At 32.0% G+C, this 22,281-nt stretch overlaps 1 protein-coding gene across 1 annotated transcript; it reads left to right on the forward strand.

The window, feature by feature from the left end:
• Nucleotides 1-417: 417 nt before the first annotated feature.
• LOC118205426 (intracellular coagulation inhibitor 1-like) lies at nt 418-22,258 on the forward strand. Its single transcript, XM_085809186.1, has 2 exons — nt 418-571; nt 20,497-22,258. The coding sequence occupies exons 1-2, from the start codon at nt 435-437 to the stop codon at nt 21,719-21,721; spliced, it is 1,362 nt and encodes a 453-aa protein (XP_085665312.1). The 5' UTR covers nt 418-434; the 3' UTR covers nt 21,722-22,258.
• Nucleotides 22,259-22,281: the final 23 nt, after the last annotated feature.

Below are 22,281 nucleotides of genomic sequence, written 5' to 3' on the forward strand. Positions count from 1 at the left end.
TAGCTTATGAAATGTTGCTAAATTTTCAAAAGCTATTTATCTAAGAAATTTGTAAAATTCTTGCACTTATATGTGCCACAATCACTGATTCAAGAGTAATAAAATTTAGTATTTTGTGTTTTGTTGCCTTATTAAAATGAAAAACAGTTTTTTTGCTCTAAAACGTATCTCTGTTTTTAAAATTAATCAAAAATTTTGATCGTATTACTTTTGAAAAAGGCAATAATCAGTTTAAGCCTGAGATAGTACCAGAATCAAAATAGAATAAATGTACAACGATATAGGCCTTTTGTTTTGTTCAAACGTCTCAAACACAGTGTAGGTTTTTGATGAAGAAAAATGTAAAATGCTATATATCATTGCTATCTTGCTTGCAATCTTGACGTAATATATATTTATTTCTGTCTGAGGTAAAAGAAGGCAAGAAAAAGGAAATGGCGGTAATGAAAACGAACCGGTTTTTAAGTAGTTTGTCCCCTCTTTCTTCCTTCTCCATCTCAGTCGTGGCTAAATGCGAAACAGTTCGAAACAGAGCAACTGCACCTACCGTTCAAGCTGGTTATCTGTTAAGGTAAGTCATCGACTTATACGTTCATATAATAAAACAACTTTTATGGTTTTTAAAGCTAAACTTGTGTAGCACATAAGTTGAACTAACACCCAAATGCCTAATATTTGTTAATTATAAATGATAGGTAATTCTCAGTAAATGGCCTATGAATATGAATGTTTACGGTTCACATTTCTTCAAAGTTCTGTCAATGGCATGAGCCGTTTTATAGCCTGTATAAGAGTTAAGGGTATTGGAAAAAAATCCGTTTTATTATAACTGTGTAATAGCATTCTTGTACGGTTTGCATGGTATAGTAATTTAGAAATGTTATAAACTGGGGTAAATTAAGTAAGAAACTAATTTTGAAGTATTTAGCGAAGTATTTCCCTTTTATGATATCATGACAAATTGCAAAATGGACATTCAGGCATTTTAATTGATAGGCTTTGTTTTAACAAAATTATTAATATGTTGATCCACAGATATGAATTTTAAATGGTAACTGTGATTGACCTTTAGCAAGAAAAGCATCATATTAAGACCTGAATGTGCTACTCTCTTGCTTTATGCAAACCTTAAGTAATTTCGTTACCTGTCTCAAACAAAAAATAAAAAAATTTCCGAACAATCAACACTGAAAGTTATTTAGACTTCCATTTTTCTCAATTATTTTTGCTGGCAGTTTCAAGTATTAGTGAAAGCAAACGCATTTGATTTCCTTAATAAAGTTTTTAGCGAGTATTTAAGGATAAAAGCTTCTTTATTTCATCCACCCGACAAATTTCATTTATTTGAAATTCTATTACTCATTTTTGCTATGAACCATTTTAAAACATCAACTAATTTTCTCTGCATGTGATATATTTGCCCTAATACAAAAAAGAAATGACACAGCACTAAAAAAGATCAAGTACTTTGCTATACCAAAGTAGTGCTTATTTATTATTATACTTCGCAAAGAAGTATAATAATAATAATAACTTCGGTTTAAGAAATTCATACAAACATTTCTTCTGTTTCTTTTGTGCCATATAGATTACTTATAGTTTTAAATTTATTTCTTATGTTTTCATGCCTCGCATGTAAGATCTGAGATATGTAAAATCGGAAAGTTCCCATTTCGGTTTACCATAAATTGAGAAAAACTGTATTATGAAATTTATAAGGAATAATTTTTTATACCAAATTAGAAAGTATATTTCTAAGGTTCCTCAAAATTTATTATATTTTGAGTGGAAGCTAATTAAGAGCACGGAATTGTTTTTTTTTCTCCCACTTGAAAAATATTTTAATGCTACACTTTTTGCTTTGCTTCCGTAGCAAAAAGATAATAAATTTTTCTTGACAGATTTTCGGTTTTGAATTCATAAATAGAATTCAGCTCTGCAATAATAGTTCCGCTGATCTTGGTAGCATAAAAAGGACCTAAACGAATAATTCTAGAGTATCTGGATTATATTATCTGTATTTAAAGTGACTGTTATAAGCAGATACGTTGTCAGTCAACTAAAAATCATCTCAAAAAGTTTTAATTAATTAATTTTTTGATAAACATTATGCAGCATAGTTTGTTCGTTTCAACATTTAAGAAAGAAATAATATTTCTTACACCGAATGGAAACTTTGAAATGCATTGGTTTAAAAAAGTAGTCCCCAAAAGTTCAAAATTTGTGGCAGCATTTTTTTTATTTATCAAATCTCCCTTTGCTCTTCCTAAGATTTTCATCAACGAATAAAACCCTAAATTATAGAAATAGCATTTTATCTGTCAAATAAAACAACAGCAGAGACTTTTAAAAACAGCAAAAAATTAGCTGCTTGCGACCTAAAAACGAATACTACGATATTTGAAGTACAGCTATGTACGCCAGTCATATATGTTGTTATATTAAGAAACATACTCCATGTACTTATGTCTGTGATCATTGCTTTTTGTTTTTCATATTGCGGAAGCACATAAAGTAAATTTATTTCTGAGAATGAACGATGACGAAACAGAGGAAACGAAGGTCAGAAAAACAGACTGAAGCGCATACAGATAACATTTCCTCCAAAAAAACCGGTAAAGGATCAAGTGCTTATGTTTGCTGTGGCTTAGGTTTTCTAAGAAAATTATGAAATCACTTTAAACTAAACGTCAGCAACAACACTAAGTGGAAACGAAGCTCATTTGTGTAGTTTTAGATCACTGCTAAAATGTTAAGTGTATACGTCCTTGAAAAATTCACCTTGAGGTCTCTTTGCAAAATGGTATCTAACACAGTCGATATTCCCCCCCCCTAAAAAAGGCTGTAGCATTTTTTATGAACTAAGCCATTTTTACGTACATATAATAAGTTGCATGTATCTATTTCTGCGTCTATACCTGCATTTATATGCATATATATATATATATATATATATAGATATAATGTTGTATGAACTTAAATCCATTTAGTGCGAATACAAGTTATTATTACTTGCGCAATTGCTGCAAAGTTAGTTAATAATAATTTATTTCCTAAACAGTATTGATTAATTGATTATATTATATCCTAAGTTTAATTAAAGTAGAATTATTTTAAAAGTGTGCATCCATACTGGTAAGTTATATTTTAAAAGATGTTTTGAAGTAATTTGAAAGCAAAATGTTAATAATGTTTTAACGGGGACTGGAGTTAAATAATCACGAAGAATAATATTTCAATTGTAAAAGGAAAAATTAAAACATGTAATTATTATCATTGATCGGAAATTAGTTGACTTTTCAAGGGGAACAAACCAACTCCCGTTCAATGAACAATAATTGATAAAAATACGTAAATATGAAAGTGTTTCGTCTTTACTCGAGTTATAAGTTAAAGCCAAACCGGCAATTCTAGTCAGGCCAAATAATTCCGCGAATAGTTGTTACTCAAAGAACTTATTCTCATGAAGCATTTTAGTCAATTCAATTTGGAGTAAAAATCAATTACTGTAGAGAAATCCTGTAAAACTCGAGTAACCGTCCCCGACACTATCATCTTTATGTATTTGAGTACAATATTATTTGTAGAAATTAAACATTGGAAATTGTCATTATGCAATCGAATTTAAAGTAAAGTTGAAATAAACATAGAAGATTATAAAAAAGATAAATAATGCAAACTTTGTAAAAACAAATCAAAGAAAACATAAAAATAATATAAAAATAATGTAGAAAATAATATAAATAAGATCAGTGAATGTACATGAAGATATAAAGGCCAGAAAGGTATTAAGTAACTTACATTCTTTCTAGTGGGGGAGTTGGCAAAGTGTTCTCTTCGTGTCTGACTCAGAAGTGTAGGGTGTCCGAAAATTCTGAGCGGCAGTAGGGGCTTTGAATAATATCAGTCGGTAAGACTTGGGTGAAGTAATTTATGGTAGTGGGTGGGACTTGGAATTCTTGAGGGATGTATTTTGTGGAGTTCTTATCTGAGAGAGACCGTCTGTTAAGATTTTTTTGATTTTTTTGAAAATACTAGTGAATGGAAATTAATTAATTTCTGGCTAATTGTCGTGTCGCAATGATTAAGAATTTAAGAAAGGAAAAAGGCATTTTCGCTGTCCAAGAGCTAATAGACAGTCTAAAGGCAGGAAATAGGCCCATTTTTTTAGTAACAGTATAGTAACAGTATATGTCTGAAGACAATTAGCTTTTTACAATATATACAATTGAGTAATTACACTATATACAAATCTTTCAACTGACAGTCATCCAACTTATACCGCCTTCTCAGGTTTAGGAATAAATTATCATATCCCTATCAGTTAAATGATTTAGAGTGAGTATTTAACGCCTGCTCTTTTAAGGCAATGGTTGATAAATTGAAAGGGAATTAGATTATTTTTGAGAATTTTGATAAGGATCAAAATTTCGCGTTGTAAATCTATTGTATCTGTGCATATAGTTTTAATTCGTTGTATTTGATTAATTATAGTATTGTTAATTACTTTTTTGGATATGTTGGAGTTCCTATTTATTAATTTGTTAGTATTGAAATTGAAGTTTCTTGTTTTGTCAAAAAGTAAAATTTTTTTGTAGTTAATGATTTGAAGATCTAGAAAGTCTATGCTATTTTGTGAATTATTAGTTTTATTAAGTTTAAGACAATTTGGATAAATGTCGGAGTTTTCAATTTTACCAAAATTATTAATTGTAATAAGGTCATCAATATATCTGTAGGTGTGTTTGTAGTAATTTAACTCTTGTGGTTGTAGATTTTTTGGAAGTTAAATTCTTTGACAAATAAAAAGATATTACAGATCGAGGTGCTGGAATGTAAGCCCATTGGCAATCCTCTGACTTGTTTAAAAAGTTGATTTTGAAACTTCATGTAGTTATGAAAAAGTGTGCATTTTAGGTAGTTTTTCCATTTGTCAAGAGTCATGATATTGAGTATATTAGGGAAAAGTTTTGGTAGATCAAGTAGACTGGTATAGATTTCTTCTAGAGGAAGTGAGGTATATAAGTTTTCAAAATCATAGCAGTTAATGTTTTGGATGTTAATGGTATGAATGGTATTAATGACAGGAGTGTTATTATGAATGATCCAGCAATAGTTATGATTAGTGTTACAATCAATGAAAATAAATTTACAGATTTTATTAAGTTGAATTGAAAAATAATAGTCTATATTTTTCTTGTAATTATTAGTTCCATTAGCTATAAATCTAAATTTTAATGGTGTTTTATGGAATTTGGGAATCGCATAAAGATTAGTAAATCTGTTGTAGTTTGCATTGAAAGTAATATTGAGTTTCTTATGAAAAGTTTTAATCCTGTTTATTATAGATGTTTCTGTAAGGTTGGCTAATTGATAAGTAGTTGCGTTGAGAAGTTCTTTATGAATAAGCTCAGTGTAAAATTGTTTTCATATAATGCTAAAGTTATTAGTTGCTTTATCTATTTTTGTAATAGTAAAAAGCTGTTTTAATTTATTAATATCTGATGTAAGTTGCGACCAATTCAGTGTACTTTTAAATTTGAGGTGACTGATTTCTGTGGATATGCGTTGAAGAATTTTAGCTTTCCATTCTAAGAAGGTATCTATGGGTAAATTCAGTTGATAGCTTGCTTTAACTATAAATTCGTTGATGTTGTTTTCGAAAGTCTTGTAACAGTAATTTGTAGTCATGTTTCTGACTGGTCTAAATTTTGTACCATAACTCATTAGTGTTTTTAGTTGATGGTTTTGTATGATATTCAGGTTGCCAATAATTATGTGCTGGTGATGAGAATCTACGTAATTGCTGTAAATTGGTGTCTTACAATGTCATTCTGCAGTTTCATCTATTTCATGGTGGTTAGTAAGCAAGTTGCTTAAGGTCCTTTGATATTTAAATGCAATCATTGGTATTGTGTCAACTGCGGGGAAGTAATCTTTACAATCTCTGATGATTCTTGAGAAATGAATATTGTCAAACTGCGGATGCAGAAAATTGACTTTAAAATAAATTTTGCGTTGAGTGAGACTATTAGAGAGTCTGAAAAGACTAAAATCAAGAATCATGTCTTTAATGATTTGTATGTCGTCGTAGCTTTCTTGAATGAATTTTTTTAGTTTGATAAGGAATTTATTAGTACAGGAGTGTAACCAGTTGAGAAGTTTCTTGGGAAAGCAGTCTGAGTCAAAAAAACATTTCAATTGTTTTTTCAATGCAAGTGTATTCAAAGTGGATAAAAATCTCGCATAATTTTTTATTTTGCTTCCTCTTTTTCCTCTCTGCGTTTTGATGCTGTAGAGTTTAAATTGGCTGAAAATAGACTTCTTAGAAGTATCTCTATGACTATGTATATAAGTGTTAAGTCCATATGGATAAAGTGAACGTTGTTTTAGTATATAGAGAGATTCCTGAAAAATTCGTGTTTTGTGATTGGGTATTATATCTAGTATCTGAAGTTGAATAGAGTTGAAGTCATGGTGTTTAAAGTGTTCTAATTCTGCTGTATTAAGTTGTGATGGTGTACTTATTTTAATGCTATTTTTTTGTGCTTTGAATTTTTTGATTTGAGCTCTATGGTTATTGATTCGAAAGTTAAGATTGTTTTTAGTCTGTCCTATATATTTAATATGTCAAGTACCGCATGTAATCATGTAAATACAGTTAAATGTTTTTCACAGAAATTGTTTTTTGGGTTTACCTGTAGCAGGCATGGCGTTAAATTTTCAAGTTTGTCATCTAGTGGAATGACATTTAGTGATTTCAATATGAGTTAAACTAGCAAGATATAAAAGTAAGGAGGCTGCTAACCTTCAATACAGTAAAGTTTTTGTATAAGAACTTTAAAACTTAAAAAGGATGGAGATAATATATAAAGTGGGTACATTAGGTAAGAGATAAATAGCGCTAATAGCTGCTATTTAGCATATCAAATGTTGTATGAACTTAAATCCATTTAGTGCCAGAAACTAAACACGAAATTAAAATTTTTCTTGTAATTTTTCCGTTTCGCTATGCATTTTATTTTTATTCTCATATTTATGCAATGTTAGTACTTTCACGTTTATATTTATACATTTTTATGAATTGACAAAATGAGGGAAATTCACATGATTATATATTTGTTTTTAGTTTACATAAGCAAACTTAAAGCCTTATTTATATATATGTATGTAATAGTTAAGTATTGCGCAAAATTAAAAAGAAAAGATAAAGCATCTTAAGCATCGTAAATAAAATCACTCAAATATTGTATACTTCTAGATATGCTTTAGGTTTCGGAGAGAATAATATTTTCATTATATTTACCTTCATTTCTTATATGTGGATGAGGCAAAATCACCTGATATAATTGCTTCCTTAATTTACAGGTATGAATGCATATGTATTATATTGCTCCTGTGAGTCTATTCATAAAATCTCAAAGTGTAACAGCGTCATTTTGAAGAGAAGATGATGCCAGAAAACAAGTTGAATAAAATTTCCCCTTCGGACTAATTGATTCACTGCTTATTTTTTTACGTTGTTTTTACTATACGTAAAGTAAATATAAGCCAAATCTGAATTATTTCAGAAAGGCATTTTCCCAAGATTTTCGTGTCTTTTAATAATGTCAAATAGCATATCCTTGCTTAGGAATAGCCTTTTTTCCAGAATAACGGGAAACTTTCTACCAGAATTGGAAAAGAAAATGTAGAAATTTCTGTTTGCCTACCATTATTATAGCGATACTTTTACTGTCAAAGTTTAATGATAGTAAATGTGTTATGCTATACTGAGAAAAAAATAGACGTATTTAGGGAAAGTGATTGGATGCGATCAGAAACTTAAGAACACTGGTCTAATTTAACAGCGCTGTTTAACAGCCTTCTTTGTGGTAACCAAAATTAGGAGGAGAAAATGAGCAGATTTTATTCAAGTTTTTGGACCTAAATTAAAAGCTTCGAAATTTAGGTTTGTGAAAGATCTAATTTTCTAGGCTCATTCAAGTAAGTGCAGTGAGTACAGGTACAAGATGAAGAAAGGCCGACACCTGTGCATCCAAAGACCCATACGCTTACAAGCATCGTGCATGCCCTTTACATTATTTGAACCCGGGCCCTTGTGTACGGCAGTTCTAACCACCATTCCGTCTAAGGGGCAATGAGAAAATACAGAAGTTCATTTTGAGAGTACTTCATAAAGTCTAAGTTTCTGCCCTGTTGATTTTTTGAATGTTTCTTTATTACTTCCAAATGTTGCCAGAATGCTATCATAGAAGATCATGCTTTTCTAGTTTTTGTTTAAGAGTTCCCTCGTCTCGCTGAGTCAGTTTTTTAAATTCGACGATTTTGTGTTCCATGATTGGTCTCTCAGATTAAGGGATCTGAAAGCCATGCAGTGTTTTCTCTTCAGTGGTTCGTAAAGGTTATTACTGAGTTAGAGAGAATGACGAAGGATATGCGATATGCGACATTAAAAAAAGCACTGGAAGAATTTAATTATCGTTTTGATGCTATTTCGCGTATCTCAAGTCCTATAAAACATTTCTATGTAAAATTTGATCAATTTTTCTTATTTTAATCCATTGCTTTTCGCTGTACGATAGAAAATATCAAAGAATGAAGTCATTCGAGATAAGGTCCATCGTTCTGAATATGCCTGGATTTAATTTCATGTTTTCTTTTCCTTTTTTTTAAAAAAATTAACTGCCTAAAGCCTTGTACATTTTGCAAAAGCAGCTTTCAAATTTAAATTGGAATATATAGTTGCGTAAGATCACATATATATTTTTTCTTTTCTTTCCACTTTATATCTAGGCAGATTAGAAATTATATCTGCAAATATTTGCTTTCCGCAATGAAAGGAGTAGCTTCTTATGAAAGCACCTTCGCTCTCTCAATTAAAAAAATATTTTATTGCCATTTATTCATAGAAAAATGCTATACACAGCGTAGAGTTTTCGAAAAATTCTTGTGAACTTCAAACGAAACACAGATAAGAATAAATTCTTCGAATTCCTCGACCGATTTGAAATTGCACTTCATTATTAATAGCTCTCAGAATGGAAATATCGGTGGAATACTTATATTTTTCTCTTCCAGAAGAAAGCAGAATTTACGAATTTTATTTAAATGTATCTCTCTTTACAGTTGTTGAGCTAAGATTACATTTATATATCAGACAACTGTAGGAGATTTTATTTGAAGGAAAGAGTAATTAATTTTTGTTTATTATGCAGTTATTTTTGCCCCTTTCTCATTTCAGGGCCAGTTTAATGCCCTCAAGACATTTTAACTGAGCTTTAAATTTTAATTTGAACTGACAAAAAGTAGCAATCATATATGTATAAATACCTGTGTAAAAGTTTGGCTTCTTACAACAAGGGAATGCATTCTGTGATGCTTAATTTTCAAAACAGGTGGGCAGCAGTCAGTCATACTTATTTCATATAATCATACTTATTTCATATAGTCCTACTTATTTCATATAGTCCTACTTATTTCATATAGTCATACTTATTTCATATAGTCATATTTATTTCATTAACAAACAGAAAAGGAGTTTTTCATGTCATTTAAAACAGAACAAAATTTTTTCAAGGACTTCTAGTCTTTGTTAAAATTTAGACTTGCATGTTTGTAATCAATACTGAAAGTATCAGATTACGCTTCCAACGTAAGATTTATATAAAAATTTTGCGAGCACATGAGGCTAAGCAGTAAAAAGCATATGAGACCTTCTTATGCTTAAAGCTCTTGGTGGGTGTTAAAATAGTATATAATAAAACTGCAGTATCTTGGTGTCAATAAGTTATAAAGCAAGAAGACAAAAACTGAAGAAAAAAATAGGAAGCTGTAACTTAAAAATTCATGTTTTTGAAATATTGTAAGTAAGTAAAACGGTAAAAAAGATATAGTACAAAATCTTGACAACGGAAATTTCACTGGTGGACTTCAAAAGAAATACTGCTTGTTATTCCCGTGAAGTTTGCCTTCTTGTTTTTGTCTTTTAGCTTCTCACCTTCGTTTCTAGACAAACAAGAGCTTCATGAAACAATTCAACCCTCCTGCATGCTACATTATAAAACTTCATTTTTTTAAATCTTGATTGCATAACATGGACTTTCATTTAAGGGAGCAGATCAACAATCTCTCTCTTTTGGGGGCAAAGTTTCTTCCTCATCTTTAATAGTAACTACCTTTTTAATACAGAAACCTTACACCGGCATGCATTTCAGAAATATTATTTGCATTAGTTATCTTCAACTTCAAGCTGTTCATCCATTTTGAAATTCGAGCCAATGTGAAATCGAATTATTAACTTAACGCTACGATCTCTTTTTCTGTCTGGATTACAAGTTGTTTTCTACTTTCATCGTCAAGTAACAAGGAATTTAATGCCTCTTTTATAAAGTACTTCTTTTCTGTATTCTCATACTTTCTGTTTCATATTCTTTTCGCGCGTTTAAGAAAAATCACCAAGGAAATATTTTTAATCACTTCGACTACTGAATCGGCAAGTGTACCACACTGTAGTCGTGGTATGATGCTGATACTGATGTTTAAATGATTTGATTGAGAGATCCGAAAAATTGTTCGAAATTAACAATACTTTACTGTACTGATCTTCCCCCCATTAAACTTTTCAGTACAGCTAGAGAAAATCTCCTGTTATTAAATCTGCGGTCCATTCCACTTCGAGCTCAGACTTATTGACATTTTAAAGAAATTGTTTATTATTTCTGGTAATTCCATTTCCATTAAAGCATTAACCCCCCGATCTCACTGTAATCCTTTGTTTTCTTTCTTAACCCTCATACAAATTCGAACTTTGAATATCAATGATTTATTCTCTAATAACCGATAACAAAGATCGGTCTCATGGTCTCAGTTCAGATCTTAATATTATTGACGATTGCAATCAATCTTCCATAACATTATCACAGAGGTATATAATTTCACTGTATAGGTTTTAACAGGAATATTTTGTCAGAGATGGAAATATTGTTACAGCTACTATATGCATTTTTTGATTTGAAGTTGCTGTGGATAACTTGCAGGTTTTTTCGGAGGGAATATTCAATCGCTTTCAATTTTTTTTTGCGCAAGAACCGTCTTCAAAGCACTTACTTTTTTACATAGATGAAAATTTTACTTTTTTCTTGCACTTTTTTTAGCATTTATGAATAATTTTACTTTTACTGCTTCTTTAAGATTTGTCTGTGTTTTACTACACTCGTAATATTCCAAAAACTTTTTTTGTAACATATCGCAGCTAACATCTTATAGAGTTTCTAAACGTTTTTTCTAAGTGTTTTTACGTTTAGCTTTGTAAAGAGCCTAACTGAAAGCACTGATGAATATTTAAAACAAACAATGCGAATGTATACGTATAACTCTCAACTTAAAAATAAACACTACCGATAGCAGCAACGACAAAAGCAGAATTTAGTTTCTTTCGCGTTGCTTGAATATTCGTCTTTTTGGGTAGGTGACGAGTGCGCAGATAGGTTGGTTGGTTGATTTAATTAAGAAGAAGCACTTGTAGGGTTTTCCTTATTTTGCATAACAAATTTAAGTTTTCCTGTTCTCAACTTTCCCTCACATTCTCTCACCAGGATGTAAATTTAAAGTTAAGTGCTATTTAAGCGTGTGGTTATCTCAGTTTATTCAGAGCGTGTTTTGCGAGCCAAGCGCACGTTTCGTTGTTATTTCGCGGTCACGCTAGTAAGCCTCTTGGCCTTAATCAGCTTAGTATCACGCCGGTTAGATTTCTGTGAGTCTCGTTTATTTTTCAGAATTTGATTTGTATTTTAGTCTACGTTTAGTTACCGCCGCAAGTCAACGGTGTTTTGTAAGGCACGAAGTCCGTGCTTTTCTGTTAAATTAGTTTGATTTAATAAAGGATTATTTTGCACCCTTCTTATGTGCTGGTATTTAATTCACGCCTGTGCGAGAATTCGCCAGGTTCATTGAAGGATCTAAGTTAGTGTATGTGGAAAAGTAGAGATAGGTCTTACACACTCTAAGACTGTCTACCAAGAATAAAGTGCCGTTGTGAAGAACATTTCGAAGAAATCTGTTTCCTATTCATAATAGCCATAGGAAAAGAAAACATATACGCAAATTAAGAAATTATGCAGTTGTTGTCGTGCCTACAAAGAAGCCTATTCAAGTAGTGCCATTAGCGAAGATGACAGCTCTGCCAATCTGCAAAATGTTATCATAGTTGAGGCTCAGTCTCGTAAACACTACCCCAATTTTTAACAATTTAGCAAGGATGACCTGACACTCAAAAATGCGTGCAGTTGTCAATTCTGTTGTCCGGGCAGTTATCGCAGTTTCTGTAGGTTTTCCCATCCCCTCTGTCAGTTTTCAGTCCTCTGTGATGTCCATTTCTAACTCTGACTATGGTTTTAGTTATAAGTCGATCTCCATTGATGTTATGGATCTGGTGCTTTAGTGAAATTAAAAGTAATGATATAGTTAACAGTATAATATATACAGCATAGAAATGTATTGAATCATTTATGGAATACTGTATCATAAACACCTATTCTAGCTTACATTATGAAAACCCCATGATGTAAAAATGATAAAATATATACATTTATTAACTGCTTAGCTCCGTAAAAATCATTTGCTATTGTATTAAAAACTGGACATTTAATTCTTTAGCTTTTGATTTGCTTGATGCATAAAATATTTTAAGAGTGATAACGAAATTGGGCGTTTTAATAGCATTTTAATGTCGTAATTTTGCAGTCGTATTGGCTCAGTGGTCTACGTCGATATAGTGAGTAGCTATCTTTGAGAATAATTTTGTAATTATCAGTACCGATTTTCGTTTATTGAAGTTCTCAGAGATGTTGGCCATTTTCAGAGATGGTCGTTTTGAGAAATTTCGCCGTATTTACTATTGAATTCGCAAAATTATTTTGTCTCTTAAATTTTAAACTTTACACATTAAGATATTTTCGACAATAGAAAATAAAGATGAGAAAAAAATACATTCTACATCTTATTTTAGATATGTTTTAAAAACTGATTTCAAATCAATGTCTGTTATCCCGAAACATCCTTATTAACTGCATTTACTTTTTGGCTATATAGCATGCACTTTCAGAATAAATTCCTTTTGAATTAAAAATTATATTTACTGTACAATAGAAATTTTTGATATTTCTTATCCTTCTGAGCTGAGAGGAATTCCATCAGGTCTATGAATTTGTCATGGGCAAAAGGTTGTGAGCGGCTGTCGTTGCCCAGGGCCTTAGGCACGAAATGTACACTAGAAATGTACCGCTTAGTTATATTCTGCCAAGTGGATTACTAATACAGTGCTGGCCACCGTAAATGCAACACCCTGAAGGAAGCATGCAAATAACACGAAATTTACAACATGCATTAGCGGAGGTGAGATATGCAAATGATTAGAATTTCAGCGCAGACGCACATCACGCGCGCCTGTGGCGCCACTTCCAGTTATTTTAAGCGCTATTTAAGGCTTGGAGTTTTCGAAGATTTCAAGCTCGGCAATTGTGTTTTTCTTGTGGTTTTTTTAAAAAAACGATCAATTATGCCTCGTAGTAAACATCGATCATCGTTTGATGAAGTATCCGAGTTCGACTGAGCAAGGATAGTGGCCTACCGAGAGTGTGGATTATCCTTTCAAGGAAATCGGTAGTCGTGTTGGACGAAACCAAACAACTGTAATGCGGATATGTGACCGTTGGATGTAGGAGGGTACGACGGCCGACGTGTTCGATCGCATCCACCTCAGTGCACCACTTAACGTGATGACAGGAACATTGTGCGCATGGCAGTGACGGATCGCTCAGTCACATCACGAACCATAGCACTGCACATTCAGTCTGTAACGCATCATGTCTGCGCGTACCATTCGACGCCGTTTACAGCAGAGTGGTTTGTCCGCAAGACGTCCATTGCTTCGCCTACCGTTGACGCAGAACCACAGACGTCACCGCCGCCAATCGTGCGATGAAAGAAGGATGTGGACGGCAGAATGGAATGCAATTGTCTTTACTGACGAGTCACGCTTCTGTCTGCAACACCATGATGGTCGGATTCGAGTCTGGAGACACCGTGGAGAGAGGATGCTGAACAGCTGCGTTATGCACCGCCACACTAGTCCTGCACCGGGTATTATGGTATGGGGCGGTATTGGTTATCACTCTCGCACTCCTCTAGTACGCATCGCCGGTAAGAGCGCTTTATCTCTGAGGTGTTGGAGCCAGTTGTCCTTCCTTATCTTCAGGGCTTGCCTACAGCCATATTTCAACAGGATAATGCGAGACCACACGTGGCACGCATTGTCCAAGGGTTCTTCGTCAATCGCTAGATTGAATTGCTTCCCTGATCGGCTCGATCTCCAGATCTTTCGCCGATAGAAAACATGTAGTCCATGGTTGCTGAACGATTGACCCAGATTACATCACAGGCTGCCACACCTATTCAACTTTGGCAACGTTTGGAAGCTGCTTGGTCTGCTGTACCCCAAGAACACCTCCAAAGTCTCTTTGAATCAATGCCGAGGCGTGTGGCAGCGGTGATCTCCAACAATGGCGGCTACTCTGGCTACTGATTCTGGAAGGAACCACACTTCACAGAAGTCTATAAATTTAATCATTTGATACTTGGTCAACATGTTATCTACTAAATAAATTTTGTTGTGATATTTCTTGTCTTTCTTGGTGTTGCAATTTGGGTGGCCAGGAGTGTATTCTTTAGTCATTAAGTTATTTTTAGTAGTTTTCGTCAATTTTATTTTTAGATAGTAGCTGAATGAACTGAACTGAGTTTCTGCGTCTTAAAAATGTGCGTTGTTTGAGAGCGCTGTTAAATGAACATTGAATTCATAACTGCCGTGTTCAGTTTTCATTTATAATATTGTTAATCATTATTTTGTTTTTTTTTAACATTTCTAATCATTTTGTATAACAATGAAGCTGTCTGATCTTTGTCAATCGAGTATTATATATCACAACTGTTGCAAATATATTTCTGCATTAAATAGGAAGAAAAATAAAAATTACAGGGATTTTAAACAATACACAAAAAGCATTATCCCCCATTGTTTTTTATGAAATCATTTCATATTTTCATTCTGAAGTCGTGTTTCTTTAATAAACAAGTTTTGAAGCTGAGATATGTAAAATAATTTTTGATAATTTTTTAAATAATAATTTGTTTGGTAATTTTTTCTTTGATGGTTTTAAATAAATATTTTCCAATCAGTTAAGACTTTTTATTGCTGTGACGTTAGTGCGTTTTTTAAAAAAACGAATATTTTAAGTTGTTTTTAAAGATACGAATTTTTTGAAGCGATAATATCAGTTAAATATAATGAAGGGACTGATATCTGTGTACCTTGTTTGTATATATGGTCCTAAATGCTATTATTCAGTTAATAAAAAGGCAGTATTCCAGTGATATAAAATACGTTGCTAAGCGATGTAAATTTTAAGACACTAGATCACCTAGCAGCGATGCATTTATAACGTGTCTCCTGCGAATGCTGAAAGTATCAATAGCAGAAGTTAAGCCCATTTAATATCCATCTCGTGCACAGTCTTGCATGAATTTACTAAAGTAAGTGTAAAAAAGCACTTGCTGGTTGTCTATCCCTGTAAGGCCTTAATTTAATTCATTTTTAGATAAAATGACTAATATTTTCATCAAATATGAAATGATGCAAACAATCAAGCTATTAAACCAGTAGTCTCAACTGGCGGCCCGCGAGTCAAATGCGGCCTGCAAATATATTTCAGTTATATATTTCTTGCAAATACGATGTTTCAAAGATTTTTAATTATCTAAAGTCCGAGTTTGTATCATTTTCATTTCCATTAAAAAGGAGTATGAATAACGCACCAGCAACTCTATAAATGGAGCTGATTAATTTACAGTATGACATAAATCTTATTCAAAGATCTGGAGATACAGATTTCATTAACATTTATTCGTACTTGTTAAAAAATAAATAAGCTCCGTTACGAGTTTTTGCACTAAGAATAATCGCTTTGTTTAGGAATACATTTATATGTGAACAGCACTTTTTTACAGTTGAAAATTAATAAGTAAAGAACCTGACTGACCGACAAACACCTACAATCTGTAATGAAGTTATTTCTAGTAATTTCTTACCGAGGCTACAAATGTGATCAGACTCGAAATGCAATCAATTGTTAAGTTATAGTAAGAAATAAAGCCGTTTTTAATTATTTGATACTAACATATGTATTTTATGCGTCAAAGAAACATTTAATATGTGAGAAAAAATGACTAGGTTGTTATTATTTTTTATTCTCAAGTTGTAGAGTTATTAGGATTTTTTGGAAGCCAGAGAGATGAAAAATTATCAACCGCCTTCGCCGGGAATCGAACTACGGACCTCGGGATACCGACCCAGCGTGCTACCGTTACACCACGAACGCACGGTAAGGAAGTGGGAGAAATACCTTATAAAGTTCTGGGTACTTGGCAGATATTTTCTGAAAACGTAGACGGTTTAGATGATTTGTTTATTTCTAGTTTAAATTAAAACACGATAAAATTATTTGAAATAAATTATAGTTTAAGATTTTAATATTTAGCTGTTAATGTATTTGAATTGCAAAGCGTAACATGCAAAAATATCTTACAGGTACTTAACTTTATTTCAGTAGAAATAAGTACAAATTTGAATTCTTTCTCTATGCGATGTTATTATCATTGTTTATGTACGTTTTAATAAATATTAGTAAGCAAAAGAATTTTTTTTATTTTGTTAATAAAAATTTCTCAGTTTTAATCAAGATAAGAGTTCTGGTCCATCAGTTGCTTTCAGGTCGCTCATTCTGCCTGTATGCTGTTTGAGTTTGTGACCATTAATTGCATTTTGTTTTTTAAACTGTTCAAAATCGAGCCTGAGAATAAACTACTAGTATTCAAAGCTCTCAAGCACTTGACCACTGGTGGGTCCAATAAAATAGTGAAAAATGTTGCTGAAATGAATGATAAAAAATAACGTAATGGGTTATCAGTTTCAAATGTATATAAAACAAGATGATCTACTTCGCAGCACCTCACAGAATGAAAATTATCAGGTTCAGCAACTCATAACAGCAGAAAGGTCTCGAATAATACAGTAAACTGATCAAAGCAAGAATTTTAGTTCTAATGATTGACAGCAGAATCTGATAGTAATTATATAATGTAAAGCTATATGCCCATTGTCTCTTAAGTAGTAACTCTCTTATTTATTTTTCCTAGTCACTAGTCTGAGCAGGAGGTTGGCGGATAAAGTTGCGAAACACGGTTAATTAATCTCGCATTTTATTCCGGGTGGTTGAATTGGTTAGTTTTACAGGTTTTCTAATTTTTCTCATAAGAAATGACAATATGTTCTAGTTTCTTTTATGAAGTTCATCATGAAGACATCCCTTTCCGTGGGTAGATAACCTTCGTGTGCTTTATCATAATCTAAAAATCCAATCTAATTCAACACATTATTGTGAACTTTGTAGAAAAGAGAAGCTTATTTGGAATACAATTGTTATCTTATCGTCGTTTGTGGGATTATTACGCTTCTATCCGAATACCATTCTTGTTCACACGTACGTATGGGGACGGCGAGTTGAATGAAGATACTCTAGAGTAGAGCCTGTAAGGTATACTAAGCAGAAACTCGGACTCATGATGCTGCACCTGACCATATATAGAATATTTTAGATAAGACGAAATGACAACATGAATTTTTTCATGGCTTTCCCCATTGTAACGTAAATAAAAGTCTCATATATATCAGCGTCTTCTCTCAATTCTTCCGTTCAGTGGGTATGTCGTTCACGTTAGGATCCTGCTTCTCAGTTTCCATATACATCTGTCCTTAGAGATACAGAGAGCACCTGAACAGCTACAGACTGATTATTCTTCCGGATTACATATGCTGTTTGATTGAATCATCTGATAATGCCTTGGTTCATATACTGAGCATAATAACAAATTCCAACTGATATATTCCTAGCTTTATTATTAAATAGAGCTATAAATGTTAGCTTTTATAATAATTATTTTACATGCGCTGCTATCAGCATAGCTAATTTAATGCATATGTTTCTTTTTAAGTGGGGCAACTTCGATGAACTGCAGATCGCGATTAGAAGTGATGTTTGCAGTTATATATTTCAAAAGGATACTTTAATGAAAATACTGTTGGAAGAGTTTTGCGGGAAGACTATTTACAGGAAGCATTTTTTAGGTGATGCGTGCATAAGGACTTTAAAAATAATTACATAAGCAATAAAACAGAGTAAAATTTTTATTTTCTTTCTTCATGTGCTACAAAATATTTATATACTGTCCAAATAATTCGCAAAGAGACCTTAATGATTTTATCAAAATCGCTTCATGTAAAATCTTGAAGTAATGAATGAGAATGAAGTAAAAAATTAAATATATTTAGGAATGATTTGAAGATAATAAATTTTAAGTAATATTTGACTTAATAATAATAAAAACTTGGGAATAATGTAGCTTGAAATGTTAGTTCAAAAATGATAACAAAGTAAGTTAAAGAAAACAAGAAGTTTATTTCTTATTTTCATTATGTTACAAAATAAAATTTAAATGAATTTCAAACAAGATGCAAAGAGACCATACTTTTGTGAACAACTGATTTCATGCTGTTTTAAGATTTTTTAATGAAATGTCAAAGGAAATCCAACTCTACCATTTGAAAAGAATCTTGACACGTTTTCCTTCCCTTTTTTTTTAAATTTTTTTATTTTACATTTACTTACCTCATATACTTCTTTCGAGATGTCCAAAGCCTTGATCTTTCTCAATTCTCCTTTTTTAAAGCTATTATTATTTATTGAAAATTCTTATTGTTTTATAATTCTGATTTTAAACAAGATTTTTGAAATGTTTAGTTAATTTAAGAAATTGTTCATAAAATTATCTGTTTTGTACCCTTTGGTCTATGCATTAGATTTAAGAGAACTACAAGAAAATATCTTGATTTAATATTGACTAACCTCATAATTTAATGTTTTTGCTCCTCAGGTAAGGATTAAAGAGTTAAGTTTTGCTTCTTACTTTAAAAAGGATCTCGAGAAGCTAAAATCAAAAGTTCGATATAAAGTATTTTCTTGTTCTTCATCTTTATAGTAAACTAAAAAGGTATTGTAATGCGTGATTGTGCAGCATGTTTATACTTTTTTAGTTGATCTGAAAACAAGGATTGGGCAACATTTTTCTTTTTGATCATTTAATGAAAATCTGCATGAAAGGAAGTTTGAAATGAAGGAGTGTTGATAATTTAAAAGATTATGAGAAGGAAAATTCTTCTTAAAATTTCATTTATAATTTAAATAATTTCTTATGACTATAAAGGAAGTCAGCTGTATTGCTTGAACTGCTTATGAAATTAATGACATTCTCAACATTTATCGATTTAATGTACTGCAGTTTATTCTACTAGAATTTATGTAAACTATTAACTTGTTAGTTTAATAGATAAAAATGCAATGAAATAAACTGCGACTTAAAATTTCACGCCATAATTTTTAATCAATTATTAAATACACAGTATGTCTACAACGTTTTGGGACTGAAATCATAAAATAATTAAAGGTTGATAAAAACGTGTGAACTATTTCTAAGCTTTCTGCTTGTATTTTCTTAATGTCATTCACCTCCTGGCACCTTCATAAAGCTGCTAGCTGCTTTTGTTGAAATCAGCTATTTAATATTATAATTAATATAATGCATTCTTCTAAATTTTTGAAGTGTTTTCAAACAGTGGCTCCTTAAGGTCAGATTTCACTTTGGGAACCAAAAAATAATCCATACGTAACAAACCAGGTTAGTAAGGGCAAGTAGGCGGTGGCAAACATTTTCAATGTTATTCGGTATAAGGGCAACCAAGCTTAGGTTATCATCAACATCTTCAAATAGCTCAACATTAAAAATCAAAAACTGTAGATTGCCTTATTGTTTGATCTCCGTAAATTGTATATCCACGTTTTGGTGTTCCTTTTTACTTTTATACTAAACTTTATCTCTAATTGTTGTTCATTTTATAATTTTGAGAAAATAAGTATCGGATGCATAAAAAAACAAACAAATAACGCCATATAAACTTCTCGTCTAAAAGAATCCATATTTTACAGTAAGAAAAGTAATTATTGATGCTAGTCGTTTCTGAGAGTGTTATATTACAGGTGCAATAATTCAGTCATCAAACTTTGCACAGGCATTATGTAAACGATAAAACTTTTGCATAATGTCTTCTTTTTACATTGCTTTCACTGATTAATGTTTTCTTGAACAAACAGCGTTTAACATACAAAACCTTTAAATATATAAGGGAAACATATGTTAAAGAAACTTCTTAAAGTTTAAAATAAGTCTACTGATATGTCAGATAAAGTTCAGACCATGAAGCTGTTTATTTCAGTCTTTTATGAATATAATCACAGAAAATTTACTTAATTTTTTTATTCATTTTAGGTTCAACAGCATGAAGATCTACTTTGTGATAACGTTACTCGGCATTACCGTAACGTATGCGACTCAAAGCGTAAAACGATTTCGTTCAGTACCTTCAGAGACTGAAGAATTAGTAAGGGCCAGTAATGGATTTGGATTTGAAATACTGAAGCTTTTATCCCAATCTAAAAATGTCTTTATATCTCCCATTAGCGTGTCAATGCTGATGGGTTTAGTATATTCAGGAACACGAAACATAACTGCTAGTGAAATACAAAGTACTATGCATTATCCACCAAATGTACATGCTGCATTTAAAAGCATATTAGGTGTCATTAAACCTCCAGAAGGAAAAATGAATTCTGCTCAAGGTTACCAGTTAGAAATGGCAAATGCTATGCTGGTGGATAAGTTTTTCAACATTTTGCCACGATACAAAGAAGAAAGTAGGCTGTTTTACGATGCAGCGGTAGAAAGTGTTAGTTTTTCTTTGCACCCCGAAGCTGCAGTTGATTCTGTAAATGGCTGGGTAGCATGGAGAACGAAAAACAAGATAGTGAAAGTACTTGAAGAGCCATTAGAGCCGTTAACCAAATTATTTTTGATGAATGCCGTTTACTTTAAAGGAACGTGGAAAACGAAATTTGATCAACGATTAACAATGCCAGATACATTTTACAACGATGGTCGAGTGCCAAAAACTGTGCCAATGATGCGACAGAAACGAAAATTTCGATACGGATTTGAGGGACGCATTCAAGGACACGTACTCGAATTACCATACTCTGGAGATGATATTAAAATGCTTATTCTACTTCCAGAAAAACGCGACGGTTTGCGTGAAATGGAATCAAAATTATCGAATAATATGTTAGAAGATATATCTACAGGACTTCGAGAAGTTTCTGTTCAAGTAACTTTGCCAAGATTTAGTCTGACAGACGAATACGATCTGATACCAATACTTAAAATGCTTGGAATTAATTCCTTGTTTGATGCTGATACCGCAGATTTATCTGGAATAAGTCAAAAGCAAGGACTTTACGTTACTAAAGTAGTGCACAAATGTGCAGTTGAAGTCAACGAAGAAGGAAGCGAAGCAGCAGCTGTTACAGGTGTCTCAGCAGGCGTTCGAACGGGAGGGCCATTGGTCCCTCTCTTCACTGCTGATCATCCATTCATCTTTTTCGTGAAAGATCTTCGGTTTAATTTGACTCTTTTCCTTGGAAGGGTAGCAGTTTTATAGAAGAAAAATAATATAGGGCTTATTCAGAGTCTTTTTAATTTCGCATTTATTGATAATTGGCATGCAATTTCTGTTATTCTGGAATTTAGAAATTATTGTTTTTATTCATATAAAGTATAAGTTGTCTGGATATAATCAAATTTAGTAGAACTACCAAAATTATAGACTTGCCAAAATTTGAGACTTATGCTATGCATGAGCTTCTAAATTTAGAGAACTGAGTTTAAGATAAGTGCCAAAAGTGTAAAATACATTTAGGAGTTTTCTTAGAAGTGCTGCAGGACAGCACATGAAGAATGCAAGGTTTAGTTCTTTTTTTTCGACAAAAAATCCAGCTTTTTGCAATAAAATGATTTTATAGCTTATTTTAAATTAGTGTTGTAATTTTTTTTATTGAAATAATCTGACTTCTGTTTAAACACCGACAGGAAAATTTAATTTAAATTTTGTGTTCTTATTTCTGTGAAAAAATGGGAGAAAATTGACCTTTATTTGTTTAGGGAAAAGACTCGACTGAAATAAAAAATTTTAAATTTATTACTTACTTTATTTTCATCTGA

This window comes from Stegodyphus dumicola, chromosome X2 (genome assembly GCF_044657685.1).
Source record: "Stegodyphus dumicola isolate Sdum_Otavi_A_Nest chromosome X2, ASM4465768v1".
Lineage (NCBI taxonomy): Eukaryota > Metazoa > Arthropoda > Arachnida > Araneae > Eresidae > Stegodyphus > Stegodyphus dumicola.